Raw genomic sequence first — 23,554 nt, forward strand, 5'->3', positions numbered from 1 at the left:
TTACTTTACTAGCATGTGAGATGAGTGCAATTGTGTGGTAGTTTGAGCATTCTTTGGCATTGCCTTTCTTTGGGATTGGAATGAAAACTGACCTTTTCCAGTCCTGTGGCCACTGCTGAGTTTTCCAAATTTGCTGGCATATTGAGTGCAGCACTTTCACAGCATCATCTTTCAGGATTTGGAATAGCTCAACTGGAATTCCATCACCTCTACTAGTGTTGTTCGTAGTGATGCTTTCTAAGGCCCACTTGACTTCACATTCCAGGATGTCTGGCTCTAGGTCAGTGATCACACCATTGTGATTGGGCCCAAATACAGGTGAAACCTAGGCCTTGGAATTGCCATAGATCCCAGGGTTCACCCAAAGGGTTAAAACCTCTGGGTAAGGGTAAGCCAGCTAGCTGTAAACTTGTCCTGTTTCACCACACCCATACCTGACTCTCAGGAAAGTTGCCTTAATACAGGGGGAGGTAATACAGGGGGAGGGGGTATGCAGAATCCCTGGGAAGATATTGCCACAAGCCAGAGCTCACATAGGTTTGCAGCCCAAATTCACAAAACTTGGGTAACCAAGAAAACTTTAGGCTGTGAAGTTAGTTTAAAAATTACCCAATCGGCAATGCTCCCAGATTACCTGAAAAAACAAACTCAAATCATCACTGGAGAAAGGTCTCAAAGAAATCTCCAAAATAATTTTTCAAAGTCAATGAATAACACAGCTCAAACACACAAGAAAGCAAGGAACCAAGCAAGAATGGGCAATAAAAACACACAGAAATCAAACTCTAGAAATACTTGAAATATTTCAATTATCAGACTGAGATCATGAAAGCAACTCTGATATTCTGTATAAAGATATAAAAGACAAGTTTGAAAATATCTCTGGAGAACAGAAAACTATAAAAATAACAGCAAAACTACAAAAGAACCAAATTGAACTTCTATACAGTAATTAAAATTAAAAACTAAATAAACAGATCTAACAGCATACTAAACATAGCTTCCAGGTGACTCAAGGGTAAAAATCCACCCGCCAAGCAGGAGACATGGTTTCAATCTATGGGTTGCGAAGATCCCCTGGAGAAGGAAATGACAACCTGCTGCAGTGTTCTTGCCCGGGAAACCCCATGGACAGAGGAGCCTATAGTCCACGGGGTCACAAAGAGCTGGACATGGTTGGCACCCCACCTCCAGTGTTCTTGCCTGGAAAATCCCATGGACGGTGGAGCCTGGTGGGCTATAGTCCATGGGATCACAAAGAGTTGGATATGGCTTAGTGACTAAACAACAACAAAAAATATAGCTAAAGAATGAATTAATGTTTTCTTTCTTTCCTTCTACTAACCCTGGGGTTCTTCATTTCTTCCTTTTCTAGTTGCTTTAGGTGTAGAGTTAGGTTATTTATTTGACTTTTTTCTTGTTTCTTGAGGTATGCCTGTAGAAGGAAAGAAATCTTAAAAATTAGAGCAGGAATAAATGCAAAAGAAACAAAAGAGACCATAGCAAAAATCAACAAAGCCAAAAGCTGGTTCTTTGAAAGGATAAATAAAATTGACAAACCATTAGCCATACTCATCAAGAAACAAAGGGAGAAAAATCAAATCAATAAAATTAGAAATGAAAATGGAGAGATCACAACAGACAACACAGAAATACAAAGGATCATATGAGAGTACTATCAACAATTATATGCCAATAAAATGGACAACGTGGAAGAAATGGACAAATTCTTAGAAAAGTACAACTTTCCAAAACTGGACCAGGAAGAAATAGAAAATCTTAACAGACCCATCACAAGCACGGAAATTGAAACTGTAATAAAAAATCTTCCAGCAAACCAAAGCCCAGGTCCAGACGGCTTTACAGCTGAATTCTACCAAAAATTTAGAGAAGAGCTAACACCTATCCTGCTCAAACTCTTCCAGAAAATTGCAGAGGAAGGTAAACTTTCAAACTCATTCTATGAGGCCACCATCACCCTAATACCAAAACCTGACAAAGATCCCACAAAAAAAGAAAACTACAAGCCAATATCACTGATGAACATAGATGCAAAAATCCTTAACAAAATTCTAGCAATCAGAATCCAACAACACATTAAAAAGATCATACACCAGGACCAAGTGGGCTTTATCCCAGGGATGCAAGGATTCTTCATTATCCACAAATCAATCAATGTAATACACCACATTAACAAATTGAAAAATAAAAACCATATGATTATCTCAATAGATGCAGAGAAAGCCTTTGACAAAATTCAACATCCATTTATGATAAAAACTCTCCAGAAAGCAGGAATAGAAGGAACATACCTCAACATAATAAAAGCTATATATGACAAACCCACAGCAAACATTATCCTCAATGGTGAAAAATTGAAAGCATTTCCTCTAAAGTCAGGAACAAGACAAGGGTGCCCACTTTCACCATTACTATTCAACATAGTTTTGGAAGTTTTGGCCACAGCAATCAGAGCAGAAAAAGAAATAAAAGGAATCCAAATTGGAAAAGAAGAAGTAAAACTCTCACTATTTGCAGATGACATGATCCTCTACATAGAAAACCCTAAAGACTCCACCAGAAAATTACTAGAACTAATCAATGACTATAGTAAAGTTGCAGGATATAAAATCAACACACAGAAATCGCTTGCATTCCTATACACTAATAATGAGAAAACAGAAAGAGAAATTAAGGAAACAATTCCATTCACCACTGCAACGGAAAGAATAAAATACTTAGGAATGTATCTACCTAAAGAAACTAAAGACCTATATATAGAAAACTATAAAACACTGGTGAAAGAAATGAAAGAGGACACTAATAGATGGAGAAATATACCATGTTCATGGATTGGAAGAATCAATATAGTGAAAATGAGTATACTACCCAAAGCAATTTATAGATTCAATGCAATCCCTATCAAGCTACCAACGGTATTCTTCACAGAGCTAGAACAAATAATTTCACAATTTGTATGGAAACACAAAAAACCTCGAATAGCCAAAGCGATCTTGAGAAAGAAGAATGGAACTGGAGGAATCAACCTACCTGACTTCAGGCTCTACTACAAAGCCACAGTTATCAAGACAGTATGGTACTGGCACAAAGACAGAAATATAGATCAATGGAACAAAATAGAAAGCCCAGAGATAAATCCACACACATATGGACACTTTATCTTTGACAAAAGAGGCAAGAATATACAATGGATTAAAGACAATCTCTTTAACAAGTGGTGCTGGGAAATCTGGTCAACCACTTGTAAAAGAATGAAACTAGAACACTTTCTAACACCATACACAAAAATAAACTCAAAATGGATTAAAGATCTAAACGTAAGACCAGAAACTATAAAACTCCTAGAGGAGAACATAGGCAAAACACTCTCTGACATACATCACAGCAGGATCCTCTATGACCCACCTCCCAGAATATTGGAAATAAAAGCAAAAATAAACAAATGGGACCTAATTAACCTTAAAAGCTTCTGCACATCAAAGGAAACTATTAGCAAGGTGAAAAGGCAGCCTTCAGAATGGGAGAAAATAATAGCAAATGAAGCAACTGACAAACAACTAATCTCAAAAATATACAAGCAACTCCTACAGCTCAACTCCAGAAAAATAAATGACCCAATCAAAAAATGGGCCAAAGAACTAAATAGACATTTCTCCAAAGAAGACATACAGATGGCTAACAAACACATGAAAAGATACTCAATATCACTCATTATCAGAGAAATGCAAATCAAAACCACTATGAGGTACCATTTCACACCAGTCAGAATGGCTGCGATCCAAAAGTCTACAAGTAATAAATGCTGGAGAGGGTGTGGAGAAAAGGGAACCCTCTTACACTGTTGGTGGGAATGCAAACTAGTACAGCCACTATGGAGAACAGTGTGGAGATTCCTTAAAAAACTGGAAATAGAACTGCCTTATGATCCAGCAGTCCCACTGCTGGGCATACACACTGAGGAAACCAGAAGGGAAAGAGACACGTGTACCCCAATGTTCATCCAGCACTGTTTATAATAGCCAGGACATGGAAGCAACCTAGATGTCCATCAGCAGATGAATGGATAAGAAAGCGGTGGTACATATACACAATGGAGTACTACTCAGCCATTAAAAAGAATACATTTGAATCAGTTCTAATGAGGTGGATGAAACTGGAGCCTATTATCCAGAGTGAAGTAAGCCAGAAAGAAAAACACCAATACAGTATACTAACACATATATATGGAATTTAGAAAGATGGTAACAATAACCCTGTGTACGAGACAGCAAAAGAGACACTGATGTATAGAACAGTCTTATGGACTCTGTGGGAGAGGGAGAGGGTGGGAAGGTGTGGGAGAATGGCATTGAAACATGTAAAATATCATGTATGAAACAAGTTGTCAGTCCAGGTTCGATGCACGATACTGGATGCTTGGGGCTAGTGCACTGGGACGACCCAGAGGGATGGTATGGGGAGGGAGGAGGGAGGAGGGTTTAGGATGGGGGGAGACATGTATACCTGTGGCGGATTCATTATGATATTTGGCATAACTAATACAATTTTGTAAAGTTTAAAAATAAAATAAAATTAAAAAAAAAGAATGAATTAATGAGCCAGAAGATATGTCAGAAGAAATTCATTAAAAAAGTAGATAAATTCATAAAAACTATGGAAGAAAGGTCAACAGACAAGGAAAATATAGACATTTTAACGTTAGAGTTTCAGAAAGAATAGAACAGAAGTTACATTTGAAAAGATAATGGCTTAGAATTTTCCAGAGCTGATGAAAATTCTAATACACAGATTCATGAAGTCCAACAAATTCTAAACACAATAAATAAAAAAGAAATCCATAGGTAGACACAACAGGATGAAATTGTAGAATGTTGAAGAAAAAGAAAAAAAAATCTTAAAATTAGCTTAAAAATACAAAACCTTATTTGAGGGAATGCTCCAGTAAGTCAGAAGGATAGCTGAGTTCTTTACAACAATGTACCCCAGGAGATAAACAAAATAATATCTTCAATGTGCTGCAAGGAAATAAAAACCTAGAAATCTACAATCAGACCCAGAAAAATTATTTTTTTCCAAAAGTGAAGATGAACTAAAGGTAATTTTAGATAACAAAAGCTAAGAGAATTCCTCACTAGAGGATCTATAAACAAGACTTCTAAAAGATGTACTACAGGCAAATGGAAAGTGATTTCGGGTAGGATGTATGATATGTGAAAAGGAATGAAGAATTTTTGAGTGGTAAGTAAGCAAGTGATTCTAAATGAAAATGACTCTACAAAACAAAAATAATTGTTTTAAGGGGATTAAAAAACAAAAAATAATTAAGATGTATGTTGACAATAATATTCAAACATGGTGATAAATCGAATTTAAAGTGATCTAAGGTCCTTGTATTATCTGGGAAGAAGCAAATGTAAGATTAACTTTAGAAAACTCTACTACGTAAGCATGCTGTAATTTCTAGAGCAATCAGTAATATACTATAAAACACAATGCTTAAACTTCAAGGAGTAGAAAAGAAAGAATTATATGTTTAAAAAAAGAAGGCAGGAAGACAGGTAAAAGGAACACAGAATGAGTAGGATGAATAGAATACACAAAATATCGATTTAAACTCAAATTTTTCAAGAATTACTTTAAATATAAATAGACTAAATGTCTAGTTAAAAGATAAAGATTATTACACTGAATGCTATGGATTAAAATGTGTCTCCCCACAAAAGATGTTAGAGTCCTAACCCCCAGCACCTGTGAATGTGATCTTATTGGGAAATAGGGTCTTTGCAGATGATCAAGTTAAGATGAGCTCATTAGATTGGGCGCTAATTTAGTATGACTGTGTCCTTACAAAAGGGGGAAATTCGGACACAGAGACAAACATGCACAGAGGGAAGACAATCCAAAAAGCCAAAGAACACCTGAGGCCCCCAGAAGCTAGGAGAGAGACCTACAAAAGATCCTCCCTACCAGCCCTCAGAAAGAACCAACCTGGCCGACCCTGATTTGATTTCCAGCCTGCAGAACACTGAGTCAATAAGTTTCTACTGTTCCATCAACAAATGAATAAAGAAGATGTGGTATATATACCCAATGGAATATTATTCAGATTAAAATAATGCCTTTTGCAGCAACATGGATGGACCTAGAGATTATCATACTAAGTGAAGTAAGTCAGACAGAGAAAGACAATATATACATATATTCTACCCAGGGATTGAACCAGTGTTTCCTTTGTCTCCTGCACTGCAGGCATATTCTTTAACCTGCTGAGCCTTCTGGAGGAGGAAATGGCAACCGACTCCAGTATTGCTGCCTGAAAAATCCCATGGACAGAGTAGCCTGGTGGGTTACAGTCCAAAAGGGTCACAAAGAGTTGGGCATGACTGAGCGACTAAGCACAACAGCAACATTATAATATAATGTTGTTATATCTAATATTATATATATACAATTATATAATGATATATATACAATTACAATATATGCTATTATATAACATTATAACTATATTATATAATATAGAATAAATATTTTCTTATATATGAAAGAATACATATATATATATATATATCACTGATTCAGTTTGCTGTATACCTGAAACTAACACAACATTGTAAATCAACTATATTTCAATTAAAAATAAATAAAATTTTTGTAAAATTTTGTATTTTTTAAGCCACTCAGTTTGTTGTATTTTGTTACAGGAGCCCTAGGAAACTAATATACTGGGTTCTATTTTTTTTAATCATGTTTTCCCTCCCTTCACTTTTTAATCATGTTTTCCTCTCTGACTCCTTTGGAGGATAGCTTTGTCAACGTCCCTGCCCATTGCTTTCCCTGGGGACACATTGCTCCTTTAGGTTCGCTCTATTTCTTCACACAAAACTCCCTCAGGGTTCTGCAGCGATGCAGGAAGTGGGGTTGGGGAAAACTGAATACCTCACCGTGTTTAACCTCAGACTTCAGTCTAGAAAAACTTGCCTGTTGGAGATGCAAATCAGCTCCAACAACAAGAAGTTTGTGGCCAATGACCTAATTCCATTCCGAGGAGTCAGCCTGTCTGAGTCTACCCACACCTTTTTCTCCTTGCCCTTGGGAGACATTAAACATGCAAGGGATGGAGGGGCCAGTATCCTTTGGCCTTGGGACCTGCTTTGGCAATATGCCCCTCAGTCAAATCTGAGATCCCAGTTAACCAATCTTTGCACAAACTTCTCAAGGAAAATAAAATTACCCCAATACGATATACTGCCTGCATAATAGTGAAGACAGAAGCGGATGCTCAGAGATGGGAGGGTAATGGTCTAGTCTCTTGTGCTTTTCAGGGGAGCAAATGGAATGGGAATAACATGAGGATGCTGGAACTTTCTCCCACCAACTCTATGTTGGGTTTAGATTCTCCTTTGGGCCCAGAGAGGTAGTGAAACTGGTGAAGTGCAACAGGGTGGGTGGGCATGGGGGGAGGTGGCGGTGGCGGTGCTACTGTTCTGCTGGGTGGGGCTGAAGAGAATGACTTAAATTCCTCCTGACAGAGGCGATCTGGAGAGGGCCATGAAGCCAGTACTCCATGAGTTATCAGGAGACAGAAGGAAGAAAAAGGAAAACAAAAATAACCATCACTGGCTAAAGTGGAATTCAGAAAAACAGATCCATTCATGTGAAATATTTAATGGAGTGTCCACTCTGTCCTGTGACCCCGACAACCTTTAGTGGAGACCACACACTTCAAGGAATGTAAATTGCTGTGACTGAGTTTCTTACAGAAACGGGGGAGGCAGCTAAGTTCTATGCATCAGCAGGCATGGGGTCAGCCCTGCAGATAAGAGGGGGGATGTGGAACGTGCAGTTACAGGCATTCTGTGCGTAGCAGAGCTCAGAGCAGTGGTGAGATGGAGCAGCTTATGTCAGTTCACAAGATATGATTGTTAAATTTTCAGGAATATTGCAAGTTGTTTGCAATATCTGTGTTTAAACACAGCAATTATTAAAAACTGAAGTGCATGTACTTACAGAGTATTAATTAAATAAAATATATTGAAAACAAAGGCAACAAGACACTCAAAACTCACCACTTTCTAATTATTTTACTGCTGCATCTGTGTGGAAATACAGTTACAGGAGTGATACTGCAGTATCTTTTACCAGCTCCACGTTCTGGAACATTACGTTTGTGCCTTGAAATTGGCCATGTTGGGAATATTTACACCTTGGAAATTGGCAAATGCTACAAATAGGGCTGGATTTACTGTTTTGTTGACTCACAGGTTTAAGAGGGTAATGGAGAAAATACTTAAAATGCAAATTAAACTTAAAGTGTGCCTTTTCTGTAGCCATTACACAGTGAACAGCATGAAAACAAACACTTTTTGTTTTCACCAACTGGTATCCGATTCAGCAAAGTCAATCACATCCTTGACGAATGAGTGAAACTTCAACATACAACTTCATTGTTTACATTTCTATTACTCCTCAAAATAAGTGAAAATACCAGCTAACATTCATTTCTGAGTTACATTCAAAATGCTGATCAGAAAACATTCACCAGGTACCGCTGCCCCTGACCCACTGCTGAGCCTCACCTCTGATCATTGCTCAGCCCTAGGGTGGGAGTGGGGGTGTCACAGAAAAACCACAGAGGAGACGGTCCCTGCCCTAGGTGCTGCACACTGTTCAGCCCAAGGAAATGCCCCCTGCCTTGTGCCCATGTAGTCATTTCCCTCATGGCCACAGGTGGTACATCATATGCACCATCAGCAGGTGAGGGACAGGAAGTAGGCACAGGAAGAGTTAGATGTTGATTCTTACTATTAGACTACATTTAGTGTTCATAACTATGACTCTCAAGGCAATACAAGATCTGGATAATCAAAGAAGCATTGAAATCCATTCAGCATTTATAACGAAAACACATTTTAGAAAGAGGCTTTAAAGAATTTTGTTGAAATAAAATCCTTTCTACTTTCAGCTTGAGCATTCTCTTAATTGAGATTTTTGGGAATTTGACATCCTTGTTACAGTGTCAAGAACACACACTTTTTCAGTGGGGAAAAGGATGACAATAAAAAAGGAGGAACAAAACCAAATGTTGCATTTACCCATGTTCTTTAGAAAAGTACTTTCTTCATAAAGTTAATTTTCCAGTTAATGGAAGACTGTCCTTTAAATTCTTAGCAGAGATTGCTAGTTCTTCCCAAATATCCATGCCTCTTTCTTCATTAATTAATGAGATCTCTGAATTTTAGCTCATCACCTTGTCACTCAGCACTACATTTTGTTACCTCCTGTGGAGCTAAGTGTGGCCAAGTGACTCAGTGAGTTCTGGCCAGTGAGTTCAAGCGTGAGGGTTGTGTGCCATTTTGAAGCTTTCATCCTTAAAGAGGAACAACGGGCCCTCTGCTACCTCTGTCCCCATTCTGCTGGCTGGACTACTCAGCTTGTGTGACCTGGAGGAGCCATCTTAGAGCATGAAGTAGAGACTGTGTCTTAGGATAGCACGGCTGTGGTCGCCTCAGTCCTGCGACCCCATGGTCTGCAACCCGCCTGGCTCCCCTGTCCATGGGATTTTCCAGGCAAGAACACTGGAGTTGGTTGCTGTGCACTCCTTCAGAGGGTCTTCCTGAACCAGGAATCAAACCCACGTCTATTACGTCTCTTGCATTGGCAGGTGGGTTCTTTACCTCTAAGCGCCACTTGGGAAGCCCATTAGGATAGCAAAACAACAATATAACAGAAGCCTGGGTCCTCAACACCAAGGCATGAAATCAGCCCCAGATGGCCTTCCCAGACACTAACATGAGAGAGAAATTACTTTCTATCATCCTGAAGCCACTGTTCTTCAGTCTTTGTTACAGCAGCTGAATTTGTTTTTTTGTTTTTTTGTTTTTTCGGGGATGATGTTCTTTCTACATGTTACACTTTCCTCAGCTTGTTAAACAGAACAACGTAATCTACTCTTTTTTGAATCAGGAAATATAATATTATTCTGAACAATAATGCAAAGAGATTGCTGAGGGTCTAGAGTGCTCCTGACCTGACAGTTATGTGGCCTCAGACTGCAGGGCGTGGTTAATTCATGCCTAATTCCTGCCACTTTTCTGACTCCTCTCATTATTGAACTATCAAGGATATACATGAAATACATATATATATAGTGCTTAAGCTCAGAGACTCAAATGTAGAAAGTGTTCAGTGTTGCTTATGACTATTATTGCTATTAGTATTGATTACTGTAATTGTGTATTGGGGACAAATGGCTATCTTAAAAACCCATCACTTTTTCTCCTGCTTAAATTATAAAGACACAGAAGCTGAAAATTCTGCTATGTGGAACCATTATAATCAGCTATGTTTACAGAATGGAAGCTAGGGTTTGTCCCTGGAGCAGACCCTCTCTCTTTATCTTTTTAAAAAGACCTCGATGGTCTCTTTAATCATGAAATGTAAGGAAAGCCTACCTGTTGGCCTTGGGGAGTCTCTGAGCTGACAACCTAAATCAACAGCAGATTCTTCAAACTGAGGTATAAATGTTCTATTTGATAATGAGGAAGGTTGTTTTCATGGCTCTTAAGGATAAATTATGATGTTAAGAGGTTTTTCCTTCCTTTGATTGGGATGAGAGGGGGCCATAAGGCCATAAAATGATGCTCTCACAGTAGTGAGCATGCCCCAGCAAAGTGGCTGCAGGCCAAGGCCAAGAGACATAGTCAGATGGGCCCTGGCTGACCCATGAACTCTGGAGCACTGACCTCTGACCACTAGTTAGACTCTTCCTTTTCTGCCTGTAATTTATTCATGTTATTCTCAAGACACAGAGAGAGGGTTAAATGTCACAGCCTGTGTTCAGCTGTGTTTGAGTCTCAAAGGGAGAGGCTTGCCCTCATACTTGGACCTGAGAGATTTTCCATGTCTGCTGGGACACAGAGGTGGCTGACTGAGCCGCTTGGGACGGCACTAGGCAGGAAGTGGCAAATGTCAATGAATACAAACCGGTGATACAGTCGCTACAGCAAGGCCTCCTCAGAGTCTCCTGGGGAAAAGCCTGTCAAAGGCTCAACACTTGTCATTTTATGATAATATTGCTAACACAAATATATCATGATAATGTACTGATATAATAAAAGTTATATTATGTACTATTTTATAACATTGATAATATTATTGTTCTAAATTATTAATATGAAATCACATAATTATACTTTCAGTATCCAGCTGTGTATGCTATCTTCCCCAAAAATCTTCCCCTTTAAATCGAAGGCTATTAAACTGTGATAATCAAGCTTGTAAGAAATGTGTCTACAACAAAGGTAAATAGACCCTGAGGGAGGGTTTGGAAGCATTTTCTTAGTAATAAAGTACAAGATCTTTAAGGGTAAACCAAGTAATATCTTATTTCACTTGCTCAGAAGTTTTTGTTTTTAACAACTCTGGCTCCCCAACTGTATCCCAGATAGTTAAAATCGCCAAAATGAGTGGCCATTTGGTAAATGAAATCAAACTGTACAGTTTCCTTGTTGACTTCTCCACAATTAAAACCATTTTGTTAATGGTAAAAAGGGTCTAAGAAATTGCCAAAATAAAATCAGAGAGACTTAACAGGTTGCTAACTTTATTTTACCAAGTAAGGACATTATTTTTTTAAGATTACCAAACCCTTGCAACATACGGCACTTTATAAACTTTAAACAACAAAATAGCAAGAAGCAGATATTTCAGAATAAAAGATGTTCCTTTAGTCTGTGAGGACTTTTAGATATTTTTCTCCTGTCACCATCAACAGGTCAGGACTTCGTGCAGACTGGCGCCTGGTTTGGAGCTGTTTTTCTAGAACACGAAGCCCATGGCTTGGGGAGCTATCTGGGAGCTGCTGGCCTGAAATAATTCCCACAATTCCCTCAAACATATGGGAGATGGACTAAAGAAAGAGTTGCTACTGCTACTGCTAAGTCGCTTCAGTTGTGTCCAACTCTGTGCGACCCCATAGACGGCAGCCCACCAGGCTCCCCTGTCCCTGGGATTCTCCAGGCAAGAACACTGGAGTGGGTTGCCATTTCCTTCTCCAATGCATGAAAGTGAAAAGTGAAAGTGAAGTAGCTCAGTCATGCCTGACTCTTAGCGACCCCATGGACTGCAGCCTACCAGGCTCCTCCGTCCATGGGATTTTCCTACCAGGCTCCTCCGTCCATGGGCAAGAGTACTGGAGTGGGGTGCCAGTGCCTTCTCTGAAAGGAAGAGCAGTGGCCTGTTATCCCCAGAAAAGAGATCTTCTGAGGCATGGGAGTCAGATCCACCTGCTGTGTGTCAGCTAAGGGTTCCCAAAACTTTCTTCCTGCCCTGAGTTGTCTCTGAACGTTGGGAGCCCTGAAAACTGCCCTTTTCAAGAGACGGGAAAACTGCAAAGTTGGGCTCAATCCACAGAGTGAATTTCCATGTTTCCTGGCCACATAAATGCTGTGTCTGTCCGTAATTTTCATTCTTGGGTCACAGCTCCCAGGGGATCAGGAGAAAGAGCAAATAGGAGAGAAACGTTTTCTGTGTGTTTCTTCAGTTCCTAGATTCACTCCCTGGCTCTAGCATGCAGAAGGGCTGCCCTGCTCCAGCCTTCCAGGTGCCATTCCCAGACCCCAGGAACTGTACACGTAGCTGAGCAGAGAGACCTGTCCTGGGCCAGCTTCAGAGACACAGTTCTGGAACTGGTGTGTCCATGAGAAAAAGGAAGCTCTCTTTGTTAGGAAAAGAACCAGTGATGGAAGACTTTGCTGCAAGAGCTGGCCGAGTAAAAGCTTCTTTTACGAAAACCAGTAACCCCAAAAAAACTTTGAGTCACCTTCCCCCTACCCCACTGCATCTATTTCCCAGCAGTTGGAAGAACTATGGAGAGCCAAAGGGACAGAGGTTGAATTCATGACCGATCCTTCCGGAAGCTTTGTCTTTCTGCTGACCAGAAATAATTTCCATACATTTTCCTAAATATATGAGAGTTAATTGCCAATTTGCATCTTGGTTTGAGTATTCAGATCTCAAGATGGAAACATAAGCCCTTTATTTCAAGAAAAATAGACAAAGGAAAACGTCTGAAGCTCATTTTCTAATGCCCAAAAGGCTCATGGAAAACAACTCAGTGGTCTTTCTTCTCCAGCAGACTCTTCACAAACATCTTGGAGGAGAAGCACTCCCTTGGGTTTGAGTTGTTTTATGTGATTTCAGTTACATCAGAGAATTTATTCTCCACCCCCTCAAGCCTCGCCAAATCATTAATTCTTGAAAGAGTAACAGGATTTTCATTTCGCTTGATGTGCCTCCTTGTAGCCAAACTTGACGTCAGCACCTTTTGTAAGCAGGAAACTATGAATTAACACCCTGCATTTTCATGATGAGTCCCCTTATTGAGGCTCTGTTAGGGAAAATTCTTCACATCGTTTGACACTAGCTTGCTCGCATTATTAATTTAAATGTCTCAGGAACATCATCTGCTTCTACTAAAATTAATGACAAATGAGTTCTGGAAAGTGGCTTCCAGAGCCGCCCTCATAAGAACAGTCAGGGGAAAGCTCAGTGTCTGAAACGCTAATTGAGATGCGAAGCTTAATTTAGCTATGACCCTAAAATCTGCTCGCCTTACAACTTTCCCCATCTGGTGTAATTTGCTTTCTCTACTTGTAAAAATGCACACGACAGCAACAGCATGTATTGTGTGCCATGTTGCAACAATGAAGCTTCGTCTGTCACATCCTTCACCAAGAGAAACTTATTTCTCACCCTGTCTTTACCCAACTTCCAACCTTTCATTACACTTTGCACTGGAGGTCTGCCCAAGCACCATGCCCCGGCCCAATCCCACTTTGGAGAAAGGAGATGATGGAGCCATACCTTGTACCCGGGTTTCCGCCCTCTTTTCTTTGGGATCTTCACTGCTGGTAAAGAACCAGCTGAAGCAGAGTAAATGTTATGAACTGCCATCTTCATAGGTGTCGAGTGAAGTGGGGGTCGGCCTCGCTTTCTCCCCGGGATCCTCTGAGACTGCATTTCTGCTGGTGCCAGTCTTACAGAAGGAAGTGACAAATCGCTCACAGGCAGAAGAGGTGCTAAGAATTAGTCCAGACACAAAGCAAAACAAAAACACAAGTGTTTGTTTGGTTTGCAAGGCAAACATGGATCCGGTTTGGTGATTTTGGCCATACCTACCCCTAAGGGAGGGGAAGACCAAATAGGAGAGAGCCAGGCATTAGTCGGAGCTTTTAAAGTGCTTTTGGGCTCCTGGTATAATTTCAAGGATAGTGAATTTCCATGGGACTGTAGTGAAGTAAGGAAGACACTGGCTAGGTGAAGAGGACACAGATTCCCAGCAACCAGTACAACCAGTAGTATCATCAGCAAGGAGACAGTTTTATCTATGTGCCTCAATTTCCCAGTTAGTTCAACTTTGAACTGAAATAATAACAGCATTAAATAAACACAACCAGTTTTTTCTCACATTCACTCCTATCCCTTTGGCTGGGTAACAAATAGTTATACCTTTTTTCCCCCATGAAATAAATTTAATAGAGGAAATCAATTGTATTAAAGTTGATTATGTTCCTCAATCAAAATGTAGACAGAGATTTGCATACGGAGACGTTCATTTTTACGTGATCCAGCTTCCATACTCTCAAAAATAAAATGAATAGAGCCCAATAACAAGCAATCGGGGAATGGTTAATACATCTAAAGAATAACACAATCAGCTAAATACAAGCCTTTAACAATACTCTTTTTAATAACATGAGGTTGAGTGAAAAAGCATCCCACAAAGTGCAGGTAAAAGTTGTCTCAACTCTGCAAAATTTTATGCGGTGATAAAGTGGCCAATAGCAAAGATGGTGGGACTATGGGTAACTGCTCACCATGTACAAATCCTTTCCCCCTTGTACTACTATGCTCAGCATTAAAAATACTTAAAATAAGTGCTCCAACCAGGGATTGAACCCACACCTCCTGCTTTGGAAGGCAAAGTCTTAACCATTGGACCACCACAGAAGGCCTACAAAGCTCCTTTTGTTGAATAGGTTTTGAAGATTAAAGAAAGGGTAACAAACTAATTAGTACTTTACCCTAAGAATTCGTATTACTCAAAATTACACTTAACCATCCCCAAATCTCTCAATATGCCAGCAATAACTTCCTAAGGAAAAATAGTCATCTTTAAATTGCCTTCTTTTTTTCTACTTCCCTCTCCCTAGAGGGAGGAAAAGCCAGGATTTGTGCTGCTTTCCAAGTCCTTCTATAGAAAGCACATCAATCTCAGGAGTACAAAGGACCTTCCAGGTAACTAAATTGATCAACAGACTTCATGCCAATGGAACAACAGTGAAGTATTTTTAGTGGAATACTAAGTACCTCCGTGGTTGGGGAGATACTTGGAGAGAGTCTTCTCACAGTCCTCTCAATTCACAAAACACCTGAATGATTACATATTGTATTTCATCCATCAATCAGGGAGATGCTGTTCACCAATTCCTTGTTACAAATATAGACCATTTTAACACAGAGTCAAATCCAATTTTAAGTAATGGGACAGAAATTTTTAAAAATTAAATAGGTTATTAACACTGGGGAGTCTCAAAATAACTTCTTGGAATAATTTCAGAGAATTGGAGGAAAGCATCTACAAAATGGTCCTTTCAGTAACAAATCTAGACATTCTGGAAAAGATGGTGTCAAAAGTCCAAGGTACCCCAAATCTCCCTTTCCAAAACCAAGATATGAACAAAGAAAAGTAAGAATAGCAAATATTAATACTTTTTTTTTAAAAGTACCAATATTAGAATACAGTGGAAACAAAAAAGATGCATATTTTTTAGGGAAAATGTAACTATGGATGATAGACAACCATAATTTATCAAATGTTTAAGGATAAGGTCAAAACTAATAGCAAACTAAAATACTCAAAGATATATTAAAAGGCTGTCATCAAGCATTAAGGTTTCTATGTGTCTTAAAATTTTTTCTTTAAGAAGGAACAGCAAAAAATTCCTAAAAAAAAAAACACTCAAAAGCAAAAAAATCTATAAGCATTTAGGCAGAACAAACAGATCATTTACAGTGGGAAAAATAAAAAGGCTAGCTGTCTTCAGCACCATTAGCCAGAAGATAATGGAATCAGTATGATGGTCATTTTTCCCATTATTTACAGTCTCCAAACTTCCTCCCATCACAGGGACTTTGCACATATAGTTCCCTTTGCCTACATTGCTCTTTCCTCTCGCTCTGGCTTAGTCCTCTCATTCTTCATCAGTTAACTCAACAAAACTCACCTTGAGCTCTCGTTAGAGTTTCCTAAGCTTAGAGTTCCTCAGCTGCGACAATTGCATGTAAAGCATCCACAGTGGAACTTGGACAAAAGAAGCAGATTGGAATGTGAGGATTATACCACCTGCAATACCTCTGACCTAGCAGTCATCTTTTTTTCTGCCAACATCTATGACACCAGGGTGGGCTAACTTGTTTGCTTGCAGAGGATAAAAGTTCAGACCCTTCACTATTTTTCATATAGAGTTAATAAGAAGTTGAAGGATTCATTTGATGAAAATAATAGTTTTTGAAATTATTATTATACCCTAAAATAAGACTTGAATAAAGAAAAAGTTTATCATTGGACAAATTGGTATTTTAAAAATATAATTTTTACCTAAATTATTCTGTAAATTAAGTGCAATCACATTAAAAACCCAAACTAATTTTGGGGGAAAAAAAGACAAAACAAGTCTCAGGACAGACTTGCCCTTCTGTTTCTTAAAATGTGTTTTTTGTTGTTGTTTAGTCACTAAGTCATGTCTGACTCTTTTGCTACCCCATGGACTGTAGCCTGCCAGGCTCCTCTGTCCATGGGAGAAAACTGTAAAAATGGCAGTAGTTTGGGTACAGAAATAAGCAATCAGATCAATAGAAACATTAGTCCAGAAATTAAACTTATATTTTCATTTGTTTGAAATTTAGAATCATTTCATATCAATGTAGACAGCTCAATAAATGGTTTGTGGACAAAGGGCACTTAGAAACCAATAAAATTTTACTATATTTATAAATCCTAGAGATATCCAAGACTAATACATACAAAAATAAAAGAAATATTAAGAGGTGCTGGAGACAATATAAGTCAATACTTTTATACTTTTGGGACTAGAAAGGACTTTCTAAATATGATGGAAAACTTGGGAAGTGGACATGGAAAGACTGACAGACATGACCACAAATGCCTTCATACAGGAAAAGTAAAATCATGGAGAAGGTTGAAAATAAATGAAAATCTGAGGAAACTATTTGCTACATATGGAACCAACAGAAGGTTAATATAAAGAACTCTTTTAAATTATTAAAACAAAAATGACTCTCCAATAGAAAAATGGGCAAAGGACACGGAAAACTCATGAAAAGCACAGGCTATGTTAGAGAAGGCAAGAAAGAAAAGAACAAGAGAAGGAAGGGTGGAGGGGGGGCAGGTGGAAAGAAGGAAGAGAGAGAAATAAATGATCAGTTATTACCAAAAAAAAAAGATTCTGAACTTTACTGGTTATTTCCCCAAAAGTAAATTGAGGTATCATTTGTCATTTATCAGATTGATAAATGTGAATAACTCTGACAATACTAAATGTTGGTGAGGGTGTAGAGGACATTTTCATTTATTGTTGGTGGAGTTAGAAATTGGCTAACTTTTCTGGAGGGCAATTTGAAAATCACAAACTTTACTGCTGTGCTGTAGCTCAGTCGGTAAAGGATCTGCCTGCAGTGCAGCAGACCCGGGTTTGATCCCTGGGTTGGGAAGATTCCCTGGAGGAAGACATGGCAACCCACTCCAGTACTCTTGCCTGGAAAACCCTATGGACAAAGGAGCCTGGTAGACTATAGTCCATGGGGTTACAAAGAGTCAGACACAACTTAGTGACCAAACTACCACCATTTACAAACTTTATACACGCACGCCCCTATTCTAGCTATATCACTCCTAAGGATTTGTCCTAAGAAGATAATCTGGGGAAAAAAACAAAAATATAAGGCTAAGGATATTCTTCAAACATCGTTTATATTAATAATAGTAAAATACTGAAAGCAATCAAAATATCTCTCAAAGCAGCCTCAGTTTAGTAAATTATTTCGCATTCATAAAATGGAATACTTGTGTGTATATATTAATACACATATACATATATATACATGCATCTATAAAGACTATAAAGTAGCATTTATAGTATGATTCTATTCATAACCTTTTTATATATACAGATTGAAATAAATCCGCATGTGCTTAGGCATAGAAAGAGGTCTGGGAAAGATAATCATCAAATAGTCTGATAGTAGTGGTCTCTGGGCAAAAGAATACTGAACGATGTTTTTGCTTTCTTTTTTGTACCATTCTGCATTGTTTGAAAACTTTAAACCATAGGTAGGAAAACAGTTTAAAGGGAAAAATAAACAATGAGTGACTAATTCTCATTCTCTGAAAGTTTCTATTGGAAATTTTTGTTTCTTTCGATGGCCTTTTGTTTTCTTGTTTTCTAATGGTTTGGGCTCCAAAGCCACAGAACTTCACTGGCCACTGCTTTAGCATCTCAAGTAAATTGTAACAAAAGGCAAAAAGACATTATAAACAACATTACAAAGAAGGTTGTTTCAGAGCTAAGAAGACTATCCATAAACAGATGGTGGATGGGGTGCTTTGCTGGGCCCCTAAGAGAACCAGCTCACCACCCTTACCCACCTTGACACCACCTCCTGCAGGCTCTTCTATCTAGTTGGCTCCTGGGTTACTGCCCTCCACCCAGAGATTTCCATTTATCTCCAAAGACCTTCGAGGACCTCAAATGCTGTCCAAGGACATTTGAGCCATGGACACATAATCTAATATCACCAATCATATAAATCATTTGAGAACTGTCAAAATCTCAAGGTGTATATGACACCTCTGAATTTCTCTGCTTTCTCTTGAGGACTTCAGTGAATACAGATGGCCTCTGTTCACTTCAGAATCGGAGCCATCTTGGAGCAAAGAGTTTTAGTAAACATTAAAAGATTCTGTCCCTAGAACAACTTAACATTCAAGTTTCTAAATCTCCAAGTTATAATCCCTTAAGCAGTTGTCAAAACCTGGCAACATATTAAATCAAGTGATTTGCTGCTGGTTTCCTAAGTCTCCTTCATCTTACACCCCTCCCCCCACTGAAAAAAAAAGGCTTGGCTAGAAATACTATAGCTGAAGCCAAGAGAAACTAAGATCTGGTCTTTGAATTTGGGGATGACAGTTTCCCTGTTAACCTTGCAAATATCATACACATAAATCAAGATCCTGGCTAATGGTGCTTCATCAAGGTAAAGAACAAGGAATTACCAAATTCAAAGCACACACCAATCCCATGGGACCACTGAGTCACCTAATTCAATCCTGAGGCATGTGTTATATATCCATCCATTTATTCACTCTTTCATTTATTAATTTATCCAACAAATATCTGTTGAATATGCAGTGAGTGTCGAGTACTATGCATAGGCACTTGGATTACAGATGAGAATAAATCATTCACATCTCCTCCTCCTTCTGTGGAGAAGCAGACAAGTAAGAAGGCAACAATAATACATGGAGTAGCTGCTGCTGCTAAGTCTCTTCAGTCGTGTCCGACTCTGTGTGACCCCATAGACAGCAGCCCACCAGGCTCCCCCATCCCTGGGATTCTCCAGGCAAGAACACTGGAGTGGGTTACCATTTCCTTCTCCAATGCATGAAAGTGAAAAGTGAAAGTGAAGTCGCTCAGTTGTGTCCGACTCCTAGCGTCCCCATGGACCACAGCCTACCAGGTTCCTCTGTCCATGGGATTTTCCAGGCAAGAGTACTGGAGTGGGTTGCCATTGCCTTCTCCGACATGGAGTAGAGGGTATAACAAAGATTTCCTATTAAATGACATGCGAACATCAGGGATGAAAGAAATCATTCTTTTAACTGGGTTTTAAAGAGTGGAGGCAGGAGAAGCACAGAAAAGGTGACATCGGAGCCTGGCTTTTCCAACCAGAAGAAGCTAAACGCACAGAACGGGCAACAGAGTAGGTATGTGCAGGGATGCTTGGTGGTCCCTGGAGAAGGGATGGGCCAACCAGACTGGAGGCAGGGGCAATGGCTGCCTGTTGTTTCTAGAAGTACTGAGAGGAGGTAGTTACAAGGCTCTCTAACCTCCTAATGGACTTGAGATTATTTCCTTCTGCATGAGATGGGTCCCTGACCTTAGTGTCACACTCTTTCTCACTGTCACTTTAAAAATACAACCAGAATCCTATTTTCTCTTGTTCTGGGGCACCCGTTGAATTCACCATAAGCCAGAATTTCTAGTGTCATTTTTTTTACCAGCATCCTCGTATGCGGCTTAATATCCATGGCTCCCCACTCTGTTTAGGTCTGTATGTGAGGTGGTTTCAAGCAATTAAGATGCACCTTGCCATCTGTCTAAAACTCGGCTGCTCTGCATGGTGGCCCAAGTCTTTCTGCTTCAGAGACTTTCCCTTCTACATACTGGTCTCTGTCTTCTCTCAACTTTCTTACTGCCTATTGCCTGCACCACTAATTTCAGCAGGCACTGATTGAGTGATGGTTTATATCATTCTCTCATTGTTTCATGCACATACATGATTTCTGTGCACCCCTGGAGGCCAGGGGCTATGTTTCTTTCCTCTGTCATTCTGCACTTCAAAGCACCTGGCACAACGTTGCCCCCACAGAGTGTACCTGGCAGCTGGGGCAACGCTGTTCACCGTGGAGTCTGCCATCTCACTGAGGCTCATGGCCCACAGTCAGGGTCAAAGCTCTGCGTTCGAATGTTTTAATTTTGGATAGAAATGTATCAATATAATAGAACACTTTACTGGTCAACAAAAGCTTCATACCCTAAGAAGCAGGACAATAACATAATCTGTTGAATGGAAAAGTATATTCCCTTAAGATACATTTTTTCCCCAATTCTGTCACAAGAATTGGGCCAACAGAAGCCAAAACCAACACTCATGTAGACTCACTCCTAGCACTCACTTTTTGCTCTCTGATACTATTTTCTACTTAAAATAAAACCAACACTCCTTAGAAAGCTGATTCCATATCTGGGGGACAGAGAAAGGTCGGAATTAGCTTGGAACATCTTATTACTACCAGACAAGGATGACTGCTAAGAGGACAAAGAAGCAAGTTGTAACAATTTATAAATCAACAATAATAAATGGTGATATAGTAAATTGGAATGATTGTGAAAGGCTATGAGTTCTTTATGATATTCAGAAGAGTAAACTAAGGTGCACCAAACTCTATTTGTAATTTTTTTAATGCAATAGAAGTAAGAATAGAACAAAATAGAATTTATATTTCTTTTGTTGATTTTAATAAGTATAGGAGAGTTTTGTTGTTGTCATTGTCATTTAATCACTAAGTTGTGTCTGACTCTTTTCAACGCCAAGGACTGTAGCCTGCCAGGCTCCTCTGTCAATGGGATTTCCCAGGCAAGAATACTGGAATGGGTTGCCATTACCTTCTCCAGGGGATCTTCCCCCCTCAGGGACTGAATTCACATCTCCTGTGTTGGCAGGCAGGTTCTTTACCACTAAGCCACCAGGGAAGACCATGGGAGGGTTTATCCACAGGTATTTTTGTTCCACTGATTGCATACTGATGTGCCCTTGTCTTTCCATGTTTAAATACACATGGAAATGATAAATGTCTTTCCATATCTAATACAAAGAAATGATAAATAAGTCAATTTATTCTGGAAAAATAGGAACCAACTTAGGAACAAAAAGGACTGGGTAGCTCCAGTTGTCATACATAATAACCAGGTAAAAAGTGGGTTGAACAGAACATTCTTAGGTGATGAGTCTGTTAAATGTCTTTAGAGGGATTACAATGTGCAGACTTATTCCCTCAATCCCTGACATGTAGATTCTAGATGCAGATAGTAAGTATATAGAGACTTCAAGGCATAAGTGTCTCCTTGCCCACAGCCAGAACTTAAAGCTCTGCTGCCGGGTAGGTGAAGGGCCTTCCCACTCCCTTGTAACTAACTGGTAGTTGGCTGAGAGGGCAGATTCTAAAACCTGTCACATCCATTCCACCCTTGGCCAAACTTATAAAAGCTCTTTCCTTGCGAATACTGGAACCTTCCTTGTATCCAGTAAGGGTGCAGTAAGGGTGCAGGGTGATAGCCAAAATGTATATATTTAAGGAGGAAAGATACATGAAGCAAGAGCAGAGAATATGCACCTCAAAGTGGGGAAAACACGCATCCCGATCTTCAGGGTTAGAGAAAACATTAGAACATTTGAAAGCATGAGAGATAGGCACACTACAGAGTGACAAATTATTTACTAACTGGGCAGTAAATCAATCAACTATTTTCTGGGTCTCACCAGTCCCCTCAGCCAGCACAGGAAGAAGAGAAATTTGCTTCTAACTCCAGCACTGCCGTCTGGCCTAAAGCTGCTCCTAAGGGGTGTACTTGAGAGAACAAGGGAAAGCAGAGGCCAAGCCCAGAAGGCACTGGCTGCTACCTTGTTGGGGAAATGAACATGAAAGAAGTCTTGTTTGGTTTTCAGAAGCAGGAGACCAGGCCTCTGACCTGCTTCTGATCTGCCTGGACCCAGACCAGATTCTGCGCATGCCTGCAAGCATAGCAAGTCAGGTGGCACTTTAAAAAGAAAGGAAGGGAGTGGGCCTTAGAAGTCTTAGGCCCCCGGAGGTCTGGCCAACCCCGCCTCCCCACCCTGCCTGGGGTCTAAGGAAATCCTATGACTCACAAGGTGAAACAAACAGCATTATAAAAAGTAAAATCAGAGCTGCATTTTTGCATGCAAACTAATGGTAATATCAGTGTGCAGCCTAGGATTAGAACCAGGAGCCCCCAAACTGCAATTTGAAGTCTCACCCAAGGGGTGTATGCACCACCCAGAACCTTTTCCCAGTTGGGATTCCTGATTGCTGTTAACAAGGGACTTGCCCAGCGCTGTTTAAGTCTGGATGTTGGTCAACCCAATTTGGTGATGTACGTGCTATAACTCTTTTCTGTTGTTTCTGTTTCTCTTCTTTTAATGACTGTATTTTCAAATTAAGCCAAATAATCCTCTATTAAATATTGAAATTATTTATTTTGTGTGATGAGTGATTTCTTTTTTTAATGAATCTTTCGAACCTAAAACATAAGTAAAATTTTTGGCAAAACACAGCTTCTTGTTTCAAAAGTTCGTCTCTTTTTAAAAAAATCAAGTTCCCCACACTGAGAGGCCTTTCTTCCCTTTCAGGTGACATCCTTACAGAAAACAGCTCTCTGGAGATTCTGTGGGCCAGCCCTGGGCCTATCTCTTTCAAGTTCTATCTTTCACACTGCCCAGCAATTTTCTATATGAGAGGCCTGGTACCCAAAGTGGCTTTCCAAGGTTCCCATGAGAGCTGAATGCTGGCTGGGTTTGCCCAATGGGAGGTGCCAATCTGAGTTTGGAGGGTGGCTGATGGCATGGGTGAAGCCAAGGGCTCTATCATCCA

The 23,554-nt window shown here is 39.6% G+C and overlaps 1 protein-coding gene across 9 annotated transcripts in view; it reads right to left on the minus strand.

Moving 5' to 3' along the window:
* The window catches only part of SCML4 (Scm polycomb group protein like 4), a 107,660-nt gene that overhangs the window by 51,321 nt on the left and 32,785 nt on the right, over window positions 1-23,554 (minus strand). For 6 of the 9 annotated variants that reach the window (XM_025294678.3, XM_025294673.3, XM_025294675.3 and 3 more), the window contains one exon: window positions 13,888-14,102. The exons of the other annotated variants lie outside the window; for them this stretch is intronic. In XM_025294678.3, the coding sequence (XP_025150463.3) occupies window positions 13,888-14,102 (215 nt within the window). The remainder of the gene's footprint in view (window positions 1-13,887; window positions 14,103-23,554) is intronic. 9 annotated transcript variants of the gene reach the window in all.

This window comes from Bubalus bubalis, chromosome 10 (assembly GCF_019923935.1).
Source record: "Bubalus bubalis isolate 160015118507 breed Murrah chromosome 10, NDDB_SH_1, whole genome shotgun sequence".
Taxonomy (NCBI): domain Eukaryota; kingdom Metazoa; phylum Chordata; class Mammalia; order Artiodactyla; family Bovidae; genus Bubalus; species Bubalus bubalis.